The sequence below is a fragment of the Tachyglossus aculeatus genome, chromosome 20 (assembly GCF_015852505.1).
Source record: "Tachyglossus aculeatus isolate mTacAcu1 chromosome 20, mTacAcu1.pri, whole genome shotgun sequence".
In the NCBI taxonomy this organism is placed as follows: Eukaryota; Metazoa; Chordata; class Mammalia; order Monotremata; family Tachyglossidae; genus Tachyglossus; species Tachyglossus aculeatus.
Genome location: NC_052085.1, coordinates 3,792,637 through 3,815,618, shown reverse-complemented (window position 1 = coordinate 3,815,618; position 22,982 = coordinate 3,792,637). Strand labels below are relative to the sequence as shown.

Below are 22,982 nucleotides of genomic sequence, written 5' to 3'. Positions count from 1 at the left end.
TCCTTCCCAAGCGTTTAGTACAGTGCTCTGCACACAGTAAGCGCTCAATAAATACAATTGAATGAATGAATTAATGAATGAACTCCAGCCTCCCTTTCCACCCCGCTTCCCTCTTTTCATCCCCACCCCTTCTCTCTCTGGTCACCCCTACTTGCTCTAGTTGTGGTGGTCCTATTTACCTGAGCGCCCACTCCCCACAGCACCTGTATAGATGTTTGTACAGATTTATTACTCTAACTTGTACACATTTACTATTCTATTTATTTTGTTAATGTGCATACAGCTTTAATTCTATTTGTTCTGACGCTTTTGACACCCATCTACGTGTTTTGTTCTGTTGTCTGTCTCCCCCTTCTAGCCTGTGAGCCCGCTGTTGGGGAGGGACCGTCTCTAGATGTTGCCGACTTGGACTTCCCAAGCGCTTAGTCCAGTGCTCTGCACACAGTAAGCGCTCAATAAATACAATTGAATCAATGAATAGATGTATTGAGAACTTGGGAAGTACAAAAACAACACATTCCCTGCCCTCGGTGGGCGTAAATTCTAAACACAGGAGAAGCAGCGTGGCTCAGTGGAAAGAGCCCGGGCTTTGGAGTCAGAGGTCATGGGTTCAAATTCCGGCTCTGCCAATTGTCAGCTGTGTGACTTTGGGCATGTCACAACTTCTCTGGGCCTCAGTTACCTCATCTGGAAAATGGGGATTAAGACTGTGAGCCCCCCATGGGACAATGCTTAGTTAAGAACTAAGTACTTAGTTAAGTACTAAGCTTAAGCGCTTAGTACAGTGCTCTGCACATAGTAAGCGCTCAATAAATACGATTGATGATGACAACCAGATCACCTTGTAACCTCCCCAACGCTTAGAACAGTGCTTTGCACATAGTAAGCGCTTAATAAATGCCATTATTATTATTATAAACAGAAATATCTAGAGAGGCAAGAAAATAAACATCTGACTTAGGAAAACATCACAGTGAGCTGGGGCTTACCTTTTTTAATCTAAAGTAAAGCCCCTTTCTCTTGCTACTTCACAACCTGGACCGGGAATTGTCCTCTTCCTGCACGCAGGAATCGCTCAATAAATACGACAACGAATGGCTGAGTTTGGCTACTTAGACCAGTCCTTCCCCAGGTTTCCGCGCAACCCCCCGGGACCACGGAGATTACGCCAACTAGACCTTCACATTCGCCGTCATCCGGGCACAGTCGGCGTTCGAGACGCCGCCTCGCGTAATAAAAAAAATAATAATTTAATAGCGCACGGTCTGAGAGCAAAAATGCCAACGCGACAGGAGGGGACCGCTCAACAGTTTTCAAAGAGATAGTCGTCGAAGTGAGGTAAGTCGTCCGGGTCGCTGGCTAAGGAGCTTAACGTCGACGCGGTAAAGAAATCTTCAAGGATGTCGGCTTTCAAGGGGCTGTCCAAGTTGACGGTCCTCCCGTGACAACTGCCGGCTGGCGAGCCCGTGGGACCGCCCGGTTGGCTTCCCTTTACGGGACTGTAGTAGCTGTGGTCCCCGCTCGGATTCGGGGTGCCCCGGGCCGGGACGCCGGGGGTCGGTGCGGGGGTCTGCCCGCCCCCCATCTCCAGATACCCGCAGTCGCCCTCGCCGGCTCTCGGGGGCTCCGGGAAGGTGGCGGTCCCCGGGCCGGGCGACAGCAGCTGGGCGAGGAATTCTTCGTGCTCGAGGGCACTGCCCGGCGAGGGGTCGGAAGCCGCGGGGCCCGCGGACTGGTGGTCGGCGATGTCGATCTGGAGCTGCAGTTCTTCTAACAGGTCTTGGAGCGATTCGTCGCCGCCGCCGCCCCGCCGGGGCACGGGGCCGGGCGTCTCGCCCGGGGGCTTCCCGCCTGTCTGCTGAGCCTCCGCCAGCCGATCCAGCGAGGCCAGTCGGTTCTTCTTCGCCTGCAGCTTCTTCAGAAGCTTCAGGCGGAGCTTGTGCGTCTTGCTCTCGGCGGCGGCGGCGGCGGGGTCTCCGCGGGCCCCGGGGGACGGCCGATTTGCGTTTCCGCCGGGTCTAGGGGGAGTCCGGCTGGCAACGGGCCGAAGGTCTCTTCTGGCTTGTCGCGGGCCCGTGGGCAGGGAGGCGGAGGCAACCCGGGCCGGAGGATCGGCCCCGGGAGGCGGGGGGGCTTTCTTGACCGTCTCTTGGGGATCGCGCCGTACGCCTTTGGCCACAAAGCCACCGAAATTACTCGCCCCTTTAACTGGAAGGTGTAAGTCCGTCACCTTCTGCAAAGAGTTCCTCCTGCCGCTTCTCTCCTTGGGCCGGGCCGAGGCGCAGGAAGGCATGAAAGAAGGCGTCCTGGTGAGCAGGCTTTTGACCCAACTTCCGACGAACGCCTTCTTCGGCTCCTTGGGGGGCTGGGACTGCGCGGGGCCGTCGGGGGGCTTCAAGGCTGTGGCTCGGGAGCACGCTGTAAGGTCGATTCTCTTCTTCGAGAGGGGCTCTCTCGGGGCGGTCCTGGGCCCGGCGGGGGCCGGACCGGCTCCCACGTCCCGCTCCGGGCCGGCTGGGGGGGACGCAGACTGGATCTCCCGGCCCTCCGGAGCCGGGATCCGTGCCGGCGGAGGGCTGAGTGAGAGGACGTCACCATCGGGAGGGGCGGCGACTGGGGGGTTGAATCCTCCCGACGACGGGCATACATCAGCCACCCGAGGCGGCGTGCGGACGCCCAGAGGTGGGTTTTCGCCTGTGAGTTCTCCCTGGTGGGTAGGTGGGGGCGGAATGGCCCCTGGGCCCCGGGAGATCCCGGCGGGGCCCCCGGAATCGCCAGCCAACGGATTGCCTTCCGAATCCACTTGGATCTCCACGAGGTTCAGGGTTATAACGTCACTATCCGCCAAGCCCTCCAGGCCGGACAACCAGTCGTTCTCCGGCTCCCGGGCCGCGCCCTGGGGGCTGTCGGCTGGGGGCCCGGGGGCGTCCTCGCTGGGAAGGAGAGGCGGGATCCCGGCCGCCGCCGAGTCGCTTTCCGGGCCCGAGGCAGAGCCGCCGCGATTCCCGGCACCGACGTTCCCCGCTGGGGCCCCTCCGGGGGCCGGCGGGACCGGGGGTGGGTCCGCCGCACGGTGGGCTCCGCTTTCCCAGATGACGATGTGCGCCTCGGAGGCGGGAACGCCAAACTCGGAGCGCCGTTCGCAATACGGGCCATTTAAGTCGTCGCACTTGAGCCAAGTTCCTAGAAAGGGGAGAGGCGGACAGTCAGACCCTCTGAGCCATTCCGGCCTTGCCCATCCTCTCGCGGCTCCCGGGCCCACCCCCAGACCCCCGTCGCCTCAGCCGGATCCCGGCAGGGAAAGCTCTTTCTCCGAGGGCCTAGTCATCTCAGGGCGGGGTGGGGGTGACATTCCCTGGCAGGCACAACTAACTGACCCCTGAGACATCTCTTTCCCAGTGGAAAAGAGCCATCTCTTTCCCAGTGGAATGCCCGCATGCCTCTCTTTGCAAGTTGCCTTTTCATCAATCGTATTTATTGAGCGCTTACTCTATGCAGAGCACTGTACTAAGCGCTTAAGCGCTTTTCCTGGGGTGTGGAGCCTTCTTGAACTTTTTCAGTCAAAAGGCGATGGGACTGAAGACACACGGGAACCCCAGCTAGAAATTCCCAACATAGAAACCACCTAGCCGTCTGCTCACGTGGTAAAAACGCAAAATAATTTCAATCAATCAATCGTATTTATTGAGCGCTTACTGTGTGCAGAGCACTGTACTAAGTGCTTATAATAATAATGACGGCATTTGTTAAGCGCTTACTATGTGCAAAGCACCATTCTAAGCGCTGGGGGGATACAAGGTGATCAGGTTGTCCCACGTGGGGCTCACAGTCTTAACCCCCATTTTACAGATGAGGGAACTGAGGCTCAGAGAAGTGACTTGCCCAGGGTCACACAGCTGACATGTGGTGGAGCCGGGATTCGAACCCATGACCTCTGACTCCAAAGCCCGGGCTCTTTCCACTGCGCCACGCTGCTTCTCTCGATTTCAAGTAGGGCCGGGAACGCGTCTGCCAATTCTGCTGTGCTGTCCTCTTCCAAACGCTTCCTACAGTGCTCTGCACACAGTAAGCGCTCAATAAATATCATCGATTGACCGATCTGGCTTTGATGGAGGGCACAAGTTGCCCAGAGCCGTCCGAATGGAACGAAGACGCCCGGGGCCCCTCACCGTCGGAATTCAAGGTCCACGTTACGAAGTGCTTTTTGAGCACTTGGTACTGAATTACGCCGGTTATCTGGTAGAAAGAGCCTTCGAAATGAAACGAGTAGAGCTGCAAGTCGTTGGAGGGCAGGCCTTCTACAAAATGCAGCATGAACACCGATGAGACCCTGTTGAAGACCAGAAAAGGGAAGACAAACAAGTGATGCCAGATGTCTTGTTCCCCTGAAGATATTCTGAAGCTATAACGAGTCACACACACACACACACCGCATTTTCAAGCCTGATTGCTAGCACACTGGAGCGCTAATTTTTTTTTTTTCTTTTTTGAGACGTTCCAGATGTTTCTTAATTAGAGAGAACTTTTTCCTAGGAAAAAAATATCCTACTTGCCGATCCCCCTCGGAAGAGCATCGCTGGCGGTTAAGAGCAAGCATGCGGTCAGGGGTTCCCGTGGTTCATTAAGCAGAAACTGCTTTGCAAAATACAGTCACTGCTTTGACTCCCAAGGAAAGCTCTCTAGAACTAGGACACCTAATAAATCAGAAGCCAGATCCGTATTTTAAAGGGCCCTCCCTGGTTTTAAATCCCCCAAATTAATTTTAAAAATTCTATAGCTATATGTATAAACATATATCTAACAATAATAGTGGTATGTGTTAAGTGCTTACTCTCCTCCGAGCCTTGAGGTAGATTCAATGCAATCAGGTAAGACACAGTCCCTGTCCCATATGGGCTTATAGTAGAACGAACAAACTCCAGATGTACACCAGATTTAAGAAAAAATATATATACATCCTGGGCTTTATGCTAATTTGGCAAACATCAAGTAATATGCAAACTTTAAGAGAGGATGGAAATCATTGGTATTTTTTTTAAAAAAACTCCCTTTAGGAAGGAGGCCTCTGGAGAGAAAGTCAGGCCTAACGGTTCTGGCTAAGAGAAGTGACTGAGGGCCAGGCTTGCATTTTCAAATTCAAGAATATACAATGCAGTTTACTCCTTTGGCGTCAAACCTAGACGACCACACTGATATTTTAAGCTTAGCCCTCAAGTACTTCAACTGAAGCGCCCTGCCCCATCCGCATTTCGGTCAAATATCCCCTCTGCTAGTTGGCAAAATGCTGCCAAAACGCAGGCACGCACGACGCTTGCGTAAACCCCGTACCTTCACGACGTTCAACAGTTCAAAACAACTACCTATTTATTGAAAATTATTCCTAATTATACCTCTGGCTTGGAAAGCAATCAAGTCTTCAATTACAGAATCCCTGCAAAGTGAATTCTCACGCAAAGAGGCTAAGCGTGCCATTTCAATTCCGCACCTTTCCAAGTATTTAAATCCCCGTTCTTTTTACATTCAAAAAGAGAAAAAAAAATATCTAAAAGGACGTAAAAACGTACTCTTCCAACACCATTTTTCTTCTTTGAGATCTATCCTGGCAGCGGTTACACGGCCCGATGTGGACGGCATTAAGTGGGTGCCACTCAGGAATGACATTTGTAAAGGTGGCCAGGCTCTTCACGCACCTGGATGAAACAAAGACAAAGAGACGACAAGTATTTTACTACCCCAGATCTGACTTGGCACGTGAACCATCGCTGATTTTTATTCAAGTAATAAGAATGGTATTTGTTAAACATTTACTACATTTAAGAGAAGCAGTGTGGCTCAGTGGAAAAGAGCACGGGCTTTGGAGTCAGAGGTCATGGGTTCAAATCCCAGCTCCACCAATTGTCAGCTGTGTGACTCTGGGCAAGTCACTTAACTTCTCTGTGCCTCAGTTACCTCATCTGTAAAATGGGGATTAAGACTGTGAGCCCCCCGTGGGACAACCTGATCACCTTGTAACCTCCCCAGCGCTTAGAACAGTGCTTTGCACAAAGTAAGCGCTTAATAAATGCCATTATCATTATTATTATTATTATCAAGCACTGTTCTAAGCACCGGGGTAGATACAAACTAGTCGGGTTGGATACGGTCCCTGTCCCAACTGGGGTTTGGTTTTAATCCAAATTTGACAGATGAGGTACCAGGCCCGGCGAAGTGAAGTGACTTGCCCAAGGCCACACAGCAGACAAGTGGCGGAGCGGGGATCTGAACCCAGGACCGTCTCTCAGGCGCGTGCGCTTTCCACTTAGGCCAAATTGCTTCTTTTAACGTGAAACATTCAGATGTGTCAGCCCACTGTTGGGTAGGGACTGTCTCTATATGTTGCCAGCTTGTACTCCCCAAGCGCTTAGTACAGTGCTCTGCACACAGTAAGCGCTCAATAAGTACGATTGATTGATTGATTGATCGTCACCGAGGGACCCTCCGGGCTAAAACAAGCTGCGGGGTTCCCCCGCAAGCCCTTCAATGGGCTCAAGCGGTTGGAAAGTGCTCCCGCTAAGGAAGGGACAGACCCACACCCGGGGAGAATCGGGCTCAACATTTCCGAAGTCAGACTGGTAGAAAAAAATCAGGAAATGCTCAAAGCTGGGACTCTTTCCCGTCTGCCATTCCTCCCTCCCGGGATTTACGTGGGAAAGATTTTCCCAATGCTCCGACGCCTCAGTTTCTTCCGGAGACCCGGCCCTCGTGGAAAGATGTCGGGCTTGGAAGTCAGAGGACGTGGGTTCTAATCCTGGCTCTGGGAACCGCCTACCGTGTTACCCTGAGCAAGGCATTTAACGTCTCTCTGCCTCAGTCACCACGTCTGTAAAACGGGAATTAAATCTTAGTCCTCTTACTTAGCCTGTGAGACCCATGAGTCTGATCTGATTGATTTGTATCTACCCCATAGTTTAGAAAGTGCCTGGCACATAGTAAGCACTTAACGAGCCCCCAAATTAAAATTAATTAATATGGGCCAGAAAAGACATTACGGCATTATTTTCGCTTTTCCCCCTGTTTATGTTATTTTGGAGGAGGAAAAAGAAATGCTCTCGAAAAGCAATCATGCCTTCTCCCCGTGAAAGTCCACGGACTTTATTACTCGCAATTATTAACAAACGTTCAGACCCTACATGCTAAGTGCTTGACATTAAAAACAGAAAGCCCTCAAGGGAGATTACATTTTAAAAGGGAGTTGACAAAAATGTATATGGAGGAAGAATCGATCTGCTAAATGCCAAAGGGGAGGAATGTACTTAAGGTTTAGCTCTCCTCCCTCCCCTACTTCATCCTGAAAAATGTAGCGGGGATGGAAAAAAAAAACAAAAAAAACCAGAGAGAGGAAACTAATTGGGGACTAAGATTATTCCCACTGGAGAAGGCAGTGACACAAAACAAGGCTCAGTTTTGGTTTCTGTTACGGGCAGGGAACGTGCCTGCTAATTCTGCTGAATTGTACTCTCCCAAGAACGAAATATAGTGCTCTGCACGTATTAAGAGCTCAATAAATAGTACTGGCTGACTGGTGTCTAAAAATGCTTTGTAGATTTCTGCATCTCCATATATTTTTCCCAAATCAACAGGAGGCAACCAAGATGCCTAAAAAGACTTGCGGAAAGCTCCTCACAAACTTGCCAATACTCATTCGTTCAGTCGCGTTTATCGAGTGCTTACTGTGTGTGGAGCACTGTACTAAGTGCTTGGGAACAATAAACAGATACAGTCCCTGCCCACAATGAGCTTACAGTTTGGAAACCAGTCTGGAGTTGCTTCCTGACTACCCTCAATCATGGAAAGGGCAGCGGGGCCTAGTGGAAAGAGCCCGGGCCTGGGAATCATCATCATCATCATCAATCGTATTTACTGAGCGCTTACTGTGTGCAGAGCACTGGACTAAGCGCTTGGGAAGCACAAGTTGGCAACGTATAGAGACAGTCCCTACCCAACAGTGGGCTCACAGTCTAAAAGAGATGGGGAAGGAGGAGGGGAAGGAGGAGGAAAGGAGAAGGGAAGGAGATGGGAAAGGAGGAGGAAAGGAGATGGGAAAGGAGGAAGGAAGGAGAAAGGAAAGGAAGAGGGAAGGAGATGGGAAAGGAGGAGGGAAGGAGATGGGGAAGGAGGAGGGAAGGAGATGGGGAAGGAGATGGGAAAGGAGGAAGGAAGGATAAAGTAAAGAGGGCAGGAGTCCAGAGCGGCCTGTCTGCTCACGCACTAGACTGCTCACGAATCAAGGGACCTGGGTTCTAATCCCCGCGAATCCCAGTGAGGTGGTCCAAAACCACGAGTCAGGAATGTCAATTTCTTGGGTCTTTTCCATTCGTTACGGTCTTAAGCAGCACCAAGGCTGAGGTTTTCAGAACTCACTGGATGGCTCCGACCCATAGAGCGGGCAGGGCCAGTGTGGGAGGGAAATTGGAGCCCAACAAATTCTGTGGGACAGGAGATGTTTTTCAAATGGCTTTCAGAACCACGATGCGTCTGTGAGGCCGTCTGAATACACTGAAGGGGGAAGGAAAAAAAAATATCTGACCTCTGCTGGTATTTGTTCCCACACTGCAAACAGTCAAAGTTCCAAGAAAACGACGCCAGAAATAGCTTTTCAATATGAGGCTCCATCTTTAAGATCCAAGGAAATGCAAACACCGGACTTTCCATCTTACCTTCAAAGACAGAAAGATAAATACTGTCACCGCAAAATTTTCCAAAAAGCTACTGCGAGACCCAAACGCAGACCCGTACACACACGGCATACGGAAACTGTATTATAAAATTTCACTCTCTTCAAATTGGATTGGGATTTATAAACCCAATGCTTTGAGTATTCATTAATGGGGCGTGGTAGCTCTAGTTGTTAGTCAGGTACAATATCACCTTCAAAGCTTAACCGTCTGAATAACCAAAGATAAATAAATGCCCAAATATTCAGTCTCTCAGTTGTTAGTCAGGTACAATACCACCTTCAAAGCTTAACCCTCTAAATAACCAAAGATAAATGCCCAAATATTCAGTCTCTCCAATTCCATGAAAAACAGCACTGAAAATGCACATTTGATGACAAAAGTTTGGAGTTCCGCCTATAACCCACTCTAAATATTATTACACTGAAAATGTCTTGCATTTTTTTGCAGTGCTTTTCTCACGTTACAAATTTTACAGCCCCGAATTCAGAGCAGCCTGCTAGAAATCACTGATTCATCTGCCCCTCAAAAATGTCGTAGTAAAGCAAAACCAGCCCGGCTGATGCTGCAGACTGCTCCGAGACACAGGTAGGTAACCACAATTCACTGAAATTTAGCAGCAAAAGTGGGATTGAGACCAAGCTTCTTCCATTTCCTAAAGCCTTTTGGCATACGGATTGGGAACACATCTTTCTGTAAAAGTGTCACTCCAAGCACAAAACAGATGGAGTGAGGAAACCCCCTAGACTTTAAGCGCCTTGTGGGCAGGGAACGTGTCTGCCAACTTGGCTGTACTGTTCTCTCCCAAGAGATTAACAAATACCATTATTTATTATTATTATTCTCTGAGCCTCAGTTCCCTCATCTGGAAAATGGAATCTTGACTACCCCTTTTACTCTCCCAAGGGCTTAATACAGGGCTGTGCACTTCCTAAGCGCTCAGGAACCCACTGTTGGGTAGGGGCCGTCTCTATATCTTGCCAACTTGTACTTCCCAAGCGCTTAGTACAGTGCTCTGCACACAGTAAGCGCTCAATAAATACGATTGACTGATTAGTACAGTGCTCTGAACATAGTAAGTGCTCAATGAATACTACTGATTGACTGATTCCTCAGCATACCATTGGAGAAGGAGAAACTAGAGAGGGGAGGACCGATGATAAAATACGCCCTGAAAGTCAGGAAGGGGCAACGGGAACAGCTGATTAAAAAAGAAGCACCGATAAAAGCTCAAATCAGACCGGGGGGTTAACATGAGGCCTCTAGCAATAATGTTGAATTAAACACTCCTACAGAATCCCTCTCCTGAGCTGGAATGTTAAAAGAAACGCTAAATACTTTCATCCCACATTCCTTACCCAGCTGACACCCAAGGTGGGGTTGAAGGCGGGCCAAAATGTTCTTTCTGACTTCATCCAGGTGAACCTCCGCCTTTGAAAGAAGCTCTGAAGACACGTTTGGCAACCTTGCCTCTGCGGAAGAAATGAAAGCGGACCCACTAGATTAGGAACCTAACGTTTCCATCGGTAACAGAAGGCACCTTATGTCCCTCCCCCTGAAAAGACACTTGGCATCACAGTGGTCTAACCAACTCATTCCTTCAATCGTATTTATTGAGCGCTTACTGTGTGCAGAGCTCTGTACCAAGCGCTTGAGAAGTACAAGTCATCATCATCATCATCAATCGTATTTATTGAGCGCTTACTATGTGCAGAGCTCTGTACCAAGCGCTTGGGAAGTACAAGTCAACATCATCATCATCAATCGTATTTACTGAGCGCTTACTATGTGCAGAGCTCTGTACCAAGCGCTTGGGAAGTACAAGTCATCATCATCATCATCAATCGTATTTATTAAGCGCTTACTATGTGCAGAGCACCGTACTAAGCGCTTGGGAAGTACAAATTGGCAACATATAGAGACGGTCCCTACCCAACAGCGGGCTCACAGTCTAGAAGGGGGAGGCAGACAACAAAACAAAACGTATTAACAAAATAAAATAAACAGAATAACAATCTGAACATCTGCCGTGTGCAGAGCACTGCGCTCACAGCTAAAGAGAGAACAACAGATTCAGGTTATTCAGAGGTGTGTTCTTGGGAGTAAGTTCTTGAGAGGGGAGCGGGGACTTCCTCACTGGTTGAACTCCAGACCTATTTAAGTTCACGAATGTTGTGGACATCTCTGCCCGAGAGGGAAGCTTACAGTGTTGAAGGAGACGAACACTACAACAATTTATAGACGGGAGGACGAAGGAAAGTGAATGTTGTAGTATCGAAGCACTCGGGGTGACAGGGAGCACACAAGTGGTGTGGGTGGTGCTGGAGGCTGAGGTGGTAATTGGGGAGACTGAGCCCCTTCCTTCCTCTCCCCCTAGTCCCCCTCTCCATCCCCTCCATCTTACCTCCTTCCCTTCCCCACAGCACCTGTATATATGTTTGTACATATTTATTACTCTATTTATTTATTTGTACATATCTATTCTATTTATTTTATTTTGTTAGTATGTTTGGTTTTGTTCTCTGTCTCCCCCTTTTCGACTGTAAGCCCACTGTTGGGTAGGGCCTGTCTCTAGATGTTGCCAGCTTGTACTTCCCAAGCGCTTAGTCCAGTGCTCTGCACATAGTAAGCGCTCAATAAATACGATTGATGATGATGATGAGAGGGAAAATTAACCTGGAAAGGCCTCCTGGAGATGGGATTGTAGAATAGCTGTGAAGATGGACAGAGCTGTGGCTGGGCGGCTAGGAAGGGTTGAGGGGGTTATGGCAGGAGGGAGGGAGGGAGCAAGAGCTTGGTAGCAAGAGAGACGATCGCTCTCCTCAGCTTCAAAGCCTTACCAAGGTCCATCTCCTCCACGAAGCCTTCCCTCACTAAGCCCTCACTTTCTTTCCTCCCACTCCCATCTGCGCTCCACCGGGCACCGCGGACCGCTGAGAGGAAGCCGCACCCTCCTCCCGCGCTCCGGGAAAAATCCGGAAGGAAGCTACCCACCTTCCGGCCCGGTCCACTGGCAGGAGGACACGAGCGCGTTCGCTTGCCCGTACCGTGCGAACAGCTCCCGGAACAGTGGGCTGTGCTCCGGGCCCCGTCCCGTCACTGCCTCTCGGACCCTCTCCGAATGCACCAGGGCCGACAGGATGCAGTCTAGCCAGCAGAGAGCAAATACGTTCTTCCACTGAAGGCGCACGGGCTCCGCGGACGACGCGCTTTTGTTGGGCCGTGGGAGCTCCGGTTGGGCTGGCGACGCCTCGGCTTTCGGAGGGAGGGTGGCGGGCGGGCTGGCGGTCGCGAGCGAGGGCTTCGGAGGCGTCCGGGTGGCCGGACCGGCTTCTTCGGCTTCCCGCGGTCCCGGGGACCCGGCCGGGCTAACCGGGCTTCCCTGGTTCTCCGGCGGGGCGGCGGGGACGCGGGCGGGCCTCGTGGGTGGGCGATAGCCATTGTGATTCGGCGGCGGATCGCTGGCCGACGTCTGGTCTCCGTCGATTGAGGGGTGGCCCTTGGCCTTTTTCGAATGGGGGGTCGGAAGGCAGGTTTCCGAGAGCTTCCTTTTCCACCGGTTCTTTTGAGACTGGAAGCTTCCCAGGTCCGAAGAAATCAGAATCTTATTTAACGGTTTATAGCCTAAAGGATAGATGCACTAACAGGGTGGGGAGGGGGACGAACGGCAAAAGATATACAAATCAATAAAGCAAAATAGTATTTCTACACCCAGACTGCAACCCAATATTGTGCCATTAACAATATAGTCAGGTTATGTATTATTAACACAATACAAGGTTACGCGATTGTCCCAATTTACTAATTTGTAAAATAGAGTAAACTACTTCACCATCATCAATCGTATTTATTGAGCGCTTACTATGTGCAGAGCACTGTACTAAGCGCTTGGGAAGTACAAATTGGCAACATATACAGACGGTCCCTACCCAACAGTGGGCTCACAGTCTAAAAGGGGGAGACAGAGAACAAACCAAACATACTAACAAAATAAAATAGAATAGATATGTACAATTTTGTTAGTTATTTTATTTTGTTAGTAGTGAACTACTTCACTGAGTACTTAACTGAATAATATTCCCAAAGCTATTTCATAGTTTAAAAGCATTGTTCTGTGGAGGAACAACCTATCTACCTGTATATATGTTTGTACATATTTATTACTCTATTTTATTTGTACATATTTATTCTATTTATTTTATTTTGTTAATATGTTTTGTTCTCTGTCCCCGCCTTCTAGACTGTGAGCCCGCTGTTGGATAGGGACCGTCTCTAGATGTTGCCAACTTGGACTTCCCAAGCGCTCAGTGCTCTGCACACAGTAAGCGCTCAATAAATACGATTGAATGAATGAATAATCTGATTTAACTTGCAGTTCTCTTCAGAGGGTCCATATAAAAGCAGTGGGTCTTAGTTAAACAACTTGGAAAAGTTATGCCAGATCTCGTTGAAAGCTAATAGCAATAATAACCGTTAAGTGCTTACTATGTGCCGAGCCCTGGGTTAAGCCCTGGGGCAGACACAAGATAAGCAGTTCAGATACAACCTCTGTCCCTCATGGGGGTCACAGTCTAAGTACGACGGAGAACATATGAGGACACTGAGGCACGGAGAAGTTAGGCAAAAAGATTATTAAAAGACTCTAAAACTAAATAGGCGGTCGTTACCTGGGGATTTTCACACAAAACGATAGATTCTTGAAAATTAATCTGATACGTTCTTAGGGTTTTTAGTTGCCCCTTCTCTTTGCAGGCTGGGCAACACTCCGATATAATTTTAGCTGAATCATAAGCCTAAAAACAAGACAGAAAATCAGGTAAAACGTATGCATTCTTCCACTACATTTGCACAGAAAAATGTTATGTGGAAACTCCACGCAAATTATTCAAGTTGCACACTAGAAATTATTCTGCCAAATATTCAATTTTAAACAAGTCGCCAGTCCCAGTGAGAATCGGTTTCTAAACGCCACTTTAAAAAGGACATTGTACTGAGATGGCTTTCCTTTTATTTGCAGAGAAAGAAGGGATCTCGATCGTCAGAAAAGTCACGCCCAATGCTTTTTTAAATGAGGCGTGCTCCGAGAGGACGGATCATCCACTTCAAATTAAATGCAAACGGGAAAACTCAGAGAGGCAAACTTATCAGAACAATCTTTCGCCAATGCCGTAAGATTTCCGTGGAAGGTAACAATTTTACAGAGTCATCAGGTACAGTTAAAATCAAGTTCCTCTCACAAAAACAGCGGGGAAAAAACACTTTGCACACGGGAGGAAAACAAGTTCACTGACTTTTCCCAAAGACCCCACCACGTGGAGGGCAGATTTCCCTATCCCAGTCCCTTGTCCAATCACTGGCAAACCATTTCCAGTCTTCGGGGAATCCATCGCGCCACGCCATTGGCTAACTTTTACGGCACTTGAAACATGTCAAGTCACTAAGGGGTTTTCACTGAACCCTGCAAAAGAAAAGTCAACAAGCGGTTAAATCCAAGGCCCGTTTCGCTTTAGCTGAATAAAACCCTCATCGCTCCGCAAGCCTAGGATTCGGGAATTAAATCAGGGTCGCCTTCCGCGAGGAGAGCGCTGAGCACGCACGAATGCTTAGCTATAGCTAGCATAGCTATAATTCTGTTTATTCTGACGGTTTTCACACCTGTCCACGTGTTTTGTTTTGTTTTCTGTCTCCCCCCTCTAGACTGCGAGCCCGTTTTTGGGTAGGGACCGTCTCTCTATGTTGCCGACTTGGACTTCCCAAGCGCTCAGTACAGTGCTCTGCACACAGTAAGTGCTTAATACGATTGAATGAATGAATGAATGAAGGTTAACGCCTGTCGGTAGAATCGTCCTGAGAGGTCAGCGGTAATTTGGGATGGAATAATGGGATATTTCCAACAGCACGTCAAGGCGGGGAGGATGTTAAACCTCCGGCAGACCTTGTCGAGTCCCTCCCCTTGAATGAATCAAGGGCAGGCGAGAACGAACGTGCTTGCAAGGCGCTCAACAGCCCGTGCAGAAGGAACAGGAGGAGAAAGAGTCGGGCAACTGCCCGGTGCCCGGGACCGGCCCGGGGGGAGGGAAGGGCTGGACCGGAGACTGATTTCCCGCGGTTTTGGGACAACTAGGCCCTCGGCAAAAACCCACCGTGCTGCAAAACCCAATCCGCTGCAGGTCCCGCCGCCACTAAGCAACGCCTGCTCCCCTGGCCACGGCATCACTCGAGGCCTGGGACATTTAAGCGGTGACCTCTACATTGTAAACTGTAGATTGTAAACCTCTAGATTGTAGACTGAGCCCCTTCCTTCCTTCCTCTCAATCAATCAATCGTATTGATTGAGCGCTTACTGTGTGCAGAGCACTGTACTAAGCGCTTGGGAAGTACAAGCTGGCAACGTATAGAGACAGTCCCAACAGTGGGCTCATAGTCTAGAAGGGGGAGACAGAGAACAAAACCAAACATACTAACAAAATAAAATAAATAGAATAAGATAGGTACAAGTAAAATAAATAAATAGAGTAATAAATATGAACAAACATATATACATATATACAGGTGCTGTGGGGAAGGGAAGGAGGTAAGATGGGGGAATGGAGAGGGGGACGAGGGGAAGAGGAAGGAAGGGGCTCAGTCTACAATCTAGAGGTTTACAATCTACAGTTTACAATCTAGAGGTCACCGCTTAAATGTCCCAGGCATCCCCCTCTTCCCCTCATCCCCCTCTCCATCCACCCCATCTTACCTCCTTCCCTTCCCCACAGCACCTGTGTATATGTATATATATTTGTACATATTTATTACTCTATTTTACTTGTACATATCTATTCTATTTATTTTATTTTGTTGGTATGTTTGGTTTTGTTCTCCGTCTCCCCCTTTTAGACTGTCAGCCCACTGTTGGGTAGGGACTGTCTCTATGTTGCCAACTTGGACTTCCCAAGCGCTTAGTACAGTGCTCTGCACACAGTAAGCGCTCAATAAATACGACTGATTGATTGATTGATTGATAAACTCCTTACGGGCAGGGAACGTGCCTGCTAATTCTACTGTACTGTGCTCTCCCAAGCGCTCCGTACAGGGCTCTGCACTCGGTAAGCGCTCACTACCATTGACAGATTGATTGACACCCCTCCCACAAACCGGAGGAACAGGGACGGCATCTTTCTGTCCAGCGCTTAGACCAGTGTTCTGCACACAATAAGCGCTTAACAAATACGACTGAGTGACTGTGAGCCCCATCTGGGACGGGGGCTATGTCCAACCTGATTAATCAATCAATCGTATTTATTGAGAGCTTACTGTGTGCAGAGCACTGTACTAAGCGCTTGGGAAGTCCAAGTTGGCAACATATAGAGACAGTCCCTACCCAACAGTGGGCTCACAGTCTAAAAGCCTGATTACCTTATATCTACCCCAGCGTTTAGAACAGATAATCCCCTTCTAGACTGTGAGCTCACTGTTGGGTAAGGACCGTCTCTATATGTCGCCAATGTGTACTTCCCAAGCGCTCAGTACAGTGCTCTGCACGCAGTAAGAGCTCAATAAATACGACTGAATGAATGAAAGACAATGATAATTATCACTATCAAGAACCATTGAATCGTTTCTGATTCATAGCGACTCTGTGGATGTATTTTCTCCAGAACATCCTGCTCTAACGGTTCTTCTGTTATCCTTGTTCTGCTCTCGCCATCTACCTCTTCCTCCTTTTCCCTGGACATTTCCTAGCGTTAGTTTCTTCTCCAGAGAATTCGCCCTCCTGATTATGGGTTGCAGTCCCTGGCGCGTAGTAAGTGCACCCCCCCCGCCTTACCTCCTTCCCCTCCCCACAGCGCCTGTATATATGTACATATGTTTGTACGTATTTATTACTCTATTTATTCATTTATTTTATTTGTACATATTTATTCTATTTATTTGATTTGATTAATATGTTTTGCTTTGTTGTCTGTCTCCCCCTTCTAGACTGTGAGCCCGTTGTTGGGTAGGGGACCGTCTCTGTAAGTTGCCAACTTGGACTTCCCAAGTGCTTAGTCCAGTGCTCTGCACACAGTCAGCGCTCAATAAATACGACTGAATGAATGAATGGATGATTATTATTATGTGACTGCCCCCCCTCAGGGACCAGAGGCACTTGACCCCCCCTCCTCCCCAGGGACCAGAGACACGTGACTGACCCCCCCCCAGGGACCAGAGACACGTGACTGACTCCCATCAGGGACCAGAGACACGTGACTGCCCCCCCTCAGGGACCAGAGACACGTGACTGCCCCCCCTCAGTGGACCAGAGGCACTTGACCCCCCCCCCCAGGGACCAGAGACACGTGACTGCCCCCCCCCCCCCCAGGGACCAGAGACACGTGACTGACTCCCCCCATCAGGGACCAGAGAAACGTGACTGCCCCCCTCAGGGACCAGAGACACGTGACTGCCCCCCATCAGGGACCAGGGACACGTGACTGCCCTCCCCAGGGACCAGAGACACGTGACTGGCCCCCCCTCAGGGACCAGAGACACGTGACTGACCCCCCCCCCCCGGGACCAGAGACACCTGACTGCCCCCCCTCAGGGGACCAGAGACACATGACCTCCCCCCTCAGGGGACCAGAGACACGTGACTGCCCCCCCCTCAGGGACCAGAGGCACGTGACTGTCCCCCCCCATCAGGGACCAGAGGCACGTGACTGCCCCCCTCTGCTGACCAGAGGCACGTGACTGCCCCCCCCCAGGAACCAGACAGGTGACTACCCCCCCCCCCAGGGACCAGAGACACGTGACTGCCCCCCTCAGGGGACCAGAGCCACGTGACTACCCCCCATCAGGGACCAGAGCCACGTGACTGCCCCCCATCAGGGACCAGAGGCACGTGACTGCCCCCCATCAGGGACCAGAGACACGTGATTGCCCCCCAGGGACCAGAGGCACGTGACCGCCCCCTCAGGGGACCAGAGACACGTGACTGCACCCCCCAGCAGGGACCAGAGGCACGTGACTGCCCCCTCGAGGCCCAGAGACCCGTGACCGGCCCCCAGGAACCAGAGACACGTGACCTCCCCCTCTCAGGGGACCATAGACACGTGACCTCGCCCCCCCCGGCTCCCCCCAAGAAGCCCCCGACTCTGGTTTCTGTTCAGCCGCCGGCCTCTCCGAGCCCCCCGATCCGCCCCGCCCCGATCCGATCCGATCCGCCCCGCCCCGTCACCTGCGGCCCGGCGCTGCCCTGCGGACGGTCCCCGGTTCCGGCTGGGGCTCCGGGCCCCGGCTCCTTCCCGCGAGGCGCCCACTTCCGGCCGCCTCACCGGAAAACCGCTCCCCGCGCGCCGGGGAAGCCATTCGCGGGGACACTTCCGGCCGGGCCGCACGTGGCCGCGCGCATGCGCGCTGACCTTTCGCGGCGAGGGCGGGAGGGAGCCGGGGCCCCGCCCTCAAGTGGGGGGGGGGGGAAGGCATTCAGTCATTCCGTCGTTCATTCAACCGTAATAATAATCATAACAATGGTATTTATTAATAATAATAATAAAGATAGTTGTTAAACGGTTACTATGTGGTTTATATGTTTAGTTTTGTCGTCTCTCTGCCCCTTCTAGGCTGTAAGCCCGTCAGCCCAGCACGCAGTAAGCGCTCAATAGGCGCTCTGTATATATGTTTGTACGTATTTATCACTCTATTTATTTATTTTATTTGTCCCTATTAATTCTATTTATTTTCTGAATATGTTTTGCAAGCGCTCAATAAATACGGTTGATTGATTGTCTCCCCCTTCTAGACTGTGAGCCCGCTGGTGGGGAGGGCCCGTCCCTAGATGTTGCCACTCAGCACACAGTAAGCGCTCAATAGGCGCTCTGTATATATGTTTGTACGTATTTATCACTCTATTTATTTTATTTGTCCCTATTTATTCTATTTATTTTATTTTGTGAATAAGTTTTGCAAGCGCTCAATAAAAACGATTGATTGATTGATTGTCTCCCCCTTCTAGACTGTGAGCCCGCTGGTGGGTAGGGCCCGTCCCTAGATGTTGCCACTCAGCACACAGTAAGCGCTCAATAGGCGCTCTGTATAAATGTTTGCACGTATTTATCACTCTATTTATTTTATTTGTCCCTACTTATTCTATTTATTTTATTTTGTGAATATGTTTTGTTGTCTGTCTCCCCCTTCTAGACTGTGAACCCGCTGTTGGGGAGGGACCGTCCCTAGATGTTGCCACTCAGCACACAGTAAGCGCTCAATAGGCGCTCTGTATATATGTTTGCACGTATTTATCACTCTATTTATTTTATTTGTCCCTATTTATTCTATTTATTTTATTTTGTGAATATGTTTTGCAAGCGCTCAATAAAAACGATTGATTGATTGATTGTCTCCCCCTTCTAGACCGTGAGCCCGCTGTTGGGTAGGGCCCGTCCCTATATATGTTGCCGCTCAGCACACAGTAAGCGCTCAATAGGCGCTCTGTATATATGTTTGTACGTATTTATCACTCTGTTTATTTTATTCGTCCACATTTATTCTATTTATTTTATTTTGTGAATATGTTTTGTTGTCTGTCTCCCCCTTCTAGACTGTGAACCCGCTGTTGGGGAGGGACCGTCCCTAGATGTTGCCACTCAGCACACAGTAAGCGCTCAATAGGCGCTCTGTATATATGTTTGCACGTATTTATCACTCTATTCATTTATTTTATTTGTCCCTATTTATTCTATTTATTTTATTTTGTGAATATGTTTTGCAAGCGCTCAATAAATACGATTGATTGATTGATTGATTGTCTCCTCCTTCTAGACCGTGAACCCGCTGTTGGGTAGGGCCCGTCCCTATATGTTGCCGCTCAGCACACAGTAAGCGCTCAATAAGCGCCCTGTATATATGTTTGCACGTATTTATCGCTCTATTTATTTATTTTATTTGTCCCTATTTGTTCTATTTATTTTATTTTGTGAATATGTTTTGCAAGCGCTCAATGAATACGATTGATTGATTGATTGATTGTCTCCCCCTTCTAGACCGTGAGCCCGCTGTTGGGTAGGGCCCGTCCCTAGATGTTGCCGCTCAGCACACAGTAAGCGCTCAATAAGCGCTCTGTATATATGTTTGTACGTATTTATCACTCTATTTTATTTGTCCCTATTTATTATATTTATTTTATTTTGTGAATATGTTTTGTTGTCTGTCTCCCCCTTCTAGATTGTGAGCCCGTCAGCTCAGCACACAGTAAGCGCTCAACAGGCGCTCTGTATAAATGTTTGCACGTATTTATCACTCTATTTATTTTATTTGTCCCTATTTATTCTATTTATCTTATTTTGTGAATATGTTTTGCAAGCGCTCAATAAATACGATTGATTGATTGATTGGTCGTCTCCCCCTTCTAGACTGTGAGCCCGCTGGTGGGGAGGGCCCGTCCCTATATATGTTGCCGCTCAGCACACAGTAAGCGCTCAATAGGCGCTCTGTATATATGTTTGTACGTATTTATCACTCTATTTTATTCGTCCACATTTATTCTATTTTATTTTGTGAATATGTTTTGTTGTCTGTCTCCCCCTTCTAGACTGTGACCCCGTTGTTGGGGAGGGACCATCTCTAGATGTTGCCACTCAGCACACAGTAAGCGCTCAATAAGCGCCCTGTATATATGTTTGTACGTATTTATCACTCTATTTATTTATTTTATTTGTCCCTATTTATTCCATTTATTTTATTTTGTGACTATGTTTTGTTGTCTGTCCCCCTTCTAGACTGTGAGCCCACTGTTGGGTAGGGCCCGTCCCTATATGTTGCCGCTCTGTACACAGTAAGCGCTCAAAAGGCGCTCTGTATATATGTTTGTACGTATTTATCACTCTATTTATTTTATTTGTCTCTATTTATTTTATTTTGTGAATATGTTTTGTTGTCTGTCTCCCCCTTATAGACTGTGAGCCCGTCAGCTCAGCACACAGTAAGTGCTCAATAGGCGCTCTGTATATATGTTTGTACGTATTTATCACTCTATTTATTTTATTTGTCTCTATTTATTTTATTTATTTTATTTTGTGAATATGTTTTGTTGTCTGTCTCCCCCTTCTAGACTGTGAGCCCGTCAGCTCAGCACACGGTAAGCGCTCAATAGGCGCTCTGTCTATATGTTTGCACGTATTTATCACTCTATTCATTTTATTTGTCCCTATTTATTCTATTTAGTGAATATGTTTTGCAAGCGCTCAATAAATACGACTGATTGATTGTCTCCCCCTTTTAGACTGTGAGCCTGCTGGTGGGTAGGGCCCGTTCCTGTGTATGTTGCCGCTCAGCACACAGTAAGCGCTCAATAGGCGCTCTGTATATATGTTTGTAAGTATTTATCACTCTATTTATTTATTTCATTTGTCCCTATTTATTCTGTTTTGTGAATATGTTTTGTTGTCTGTCTCCCCCTTCTAGACAGTGAGCCCGTCAGCGCAGCACACAGTAAGCGCTCAATAGGCGCTCTGTATATATGTTTGTACGTATTTATCACTGTATTTATTTTATTTGTCCCTATTTATTCTTTTTATTTTATTTTGTGAATATGTTTTGCAAGCGCTCAATAAATACGATTGATTGATTGATTGTCTCCCCCTTCTAGACTGTGAGCCCGCTGGTGGGGAGGGACCGTCCCTATATGTTGCCGCTCTGTACACAGTAAGCGCTCAGTAGGCGCTCTGTATAGATGTTTGTACGTATTTATCACTCTTTATTTATTTTATTCGTCCACATTAATTTTATTTATTTTATTTTGCGAATATGTTTTGCAAGGGTTCAATAAATACGATTGATTGATTGATGGGTAGGGACTGTCTCTATGTGATGCCAATTTGTACTTCCCAAGCGCTTAGTACAGTGCTCTGCACATAGTAAGCGCTCAATAAATACGATTGATTGATTGATTGATTGATTGATTCTATTTATTTTATTTTGTGAATATGTTTTGTTGTCTGTCTCCCCCTTCTAGACTGTGAGCCCGTCAGCTCAGCACACATTAAGTGCTCAATGGGCGCTCTGTATATATGTTTGCACGTATTTATCACTCTATTTATTCTATTTGTCCCTATTTATTCTATTTATTTTATTTTGTGAACATGTTTTGCAAGCGCTCAATCAATACGATTGATTGATTGATTGTCTCCCCCTTTTAGACTGTGATACTTGTGCTACTTTTTAGACTTTTTTTCCCCTTTTAGACTGTGAGCCCACTGTTGGGTAGGGACTGTCTCTATATGTTGCCAACTTGGACTTCCCAAGTGCTCAGTACAGTGCTCTGCACACAGTAAGCGCTCAATAAATACGATTGATTGATTACTTTTTATGTGTTTTATGTGTTTACTCTGTGCCAAGCACTTCCTAAGCGCTGGAGTAGATAAGATAATCAGGTCAGACACATTCCCTGCCCCACATGGGGCTCAGAGTCCTAAAGGGAGAGTAGGGATCTTATCCCCATTTAATAGATGAGGAAACTGAGTCACAGAGTGACGTGTCCAAAATCACACAGCAAATAAGTGGAGGAGCTGGTTTGGGAACCCAGTTCTCCTTCCTCCCAGCCCTGTTATTTTCCCACTACGTGACGCTGCTTCTGAATCTGTAGATGTGGGGGTGTTGGTGGTAGTGGTTGTACTATTTATTAAAAGCTTCCTCCTCCTATTTGTTGGTAAATGATTATAGGTCTGTCTCTATTTATTGAACGCTTCCTCCTCCTATTAGTTGGTAAATGATTACAGGTCTGTCTCCCCTGTTAGACTGGAAGCTCCTTATGGGTAGGGATGGTGATTTCTAACTCTACTGGGGCTGCTACAAGTCGTCATCATCATCACCAATTGTATTTATTGAGCGCTTACTGTGTGCAGAGCACTGTACTAAGCGCTTGGGAAGTACAAATTGGCAACATCTAGAGACAGTCCCTACCCAACAGTGGGCTCACAGTCTAAAAGGGGGAGACGGAGAACAAAACCAAACATACTAACAAAATAAAATAAATAGAATAGATAGGTACAAGTAAAATAAATAAATAGAGTAATAAATATGTATAAACATATATACAGGTGCTGTGGGGAAGGGAAGGAGTGACCAAGTAACCACAGACCCTGTAATCCTTAGGCTACATAAGTAATACACGCAGAAATAAAATCGACAGAAGGCCTGTTTACTAGCACTCAGTACACGCGTAAAGTGGCACTCGTTTATTTTGCATCTTTTACATAAGCTCCTACAAGGGAACGATATAAAAGTTAGTTTCACAGAGAATAGGGTTAA

General features: G+C 48.3%; 1 protein-coding gene across 3 annotated transcripts; it reads right to left on the bottom strand.

Moving 5' to 3' along the window:
* Positions 1–1,226: 1,226 nt before the first annotated feature.
* Positions 1,227–17,999, bottom strand: USPL1 (ubiquitin specific peptidase like 1). 3 transcript variants are annotated; one of them, XM_038762083.1, is made up of 9 exons: positions 17,914–17,999; positions 14,006–14,172; positions 13,382–13,507; positions 11,709–12,354; positions 10,073–10,186; positions 8,567–8,696; positions 5,565–5,690; positions 4,170–4,330; positions 1,227–3,183 (listed from the first exon to the last, which is right to left on the bottom strand). In XM_038762083.1, the coding sequence occupies exons 2-9, from the start codon at positions 14,099–14,101 to the stop codon at positions 1,304–1,306; spliced, it is 3,279 nt and encodes a 1,092-aa protein (XP_038618011.1). In that variant the 5' UTR covers positions 14,102–14,172; positions 17,914–17,999; the 3' UTR covers positions 1,227–1,303. The 3 variants fall into 3 exon arrangements, with proteins under 3 accessions (XP_038618011.1, XP_038618012.1, XP_038618009.1); XM_038762084.1 differs by lacking the exon at positions 14,006–14,172 and having other exon boundaries at positions 17,914–17,958; XM_038762081.1 differs by lacking the exon at positions 17,914–17,999 and having other exon boundaries at positions 14,006–14,345.
* Positions 18,000–22,982: the final 4,983 nt, after the last annotated feature.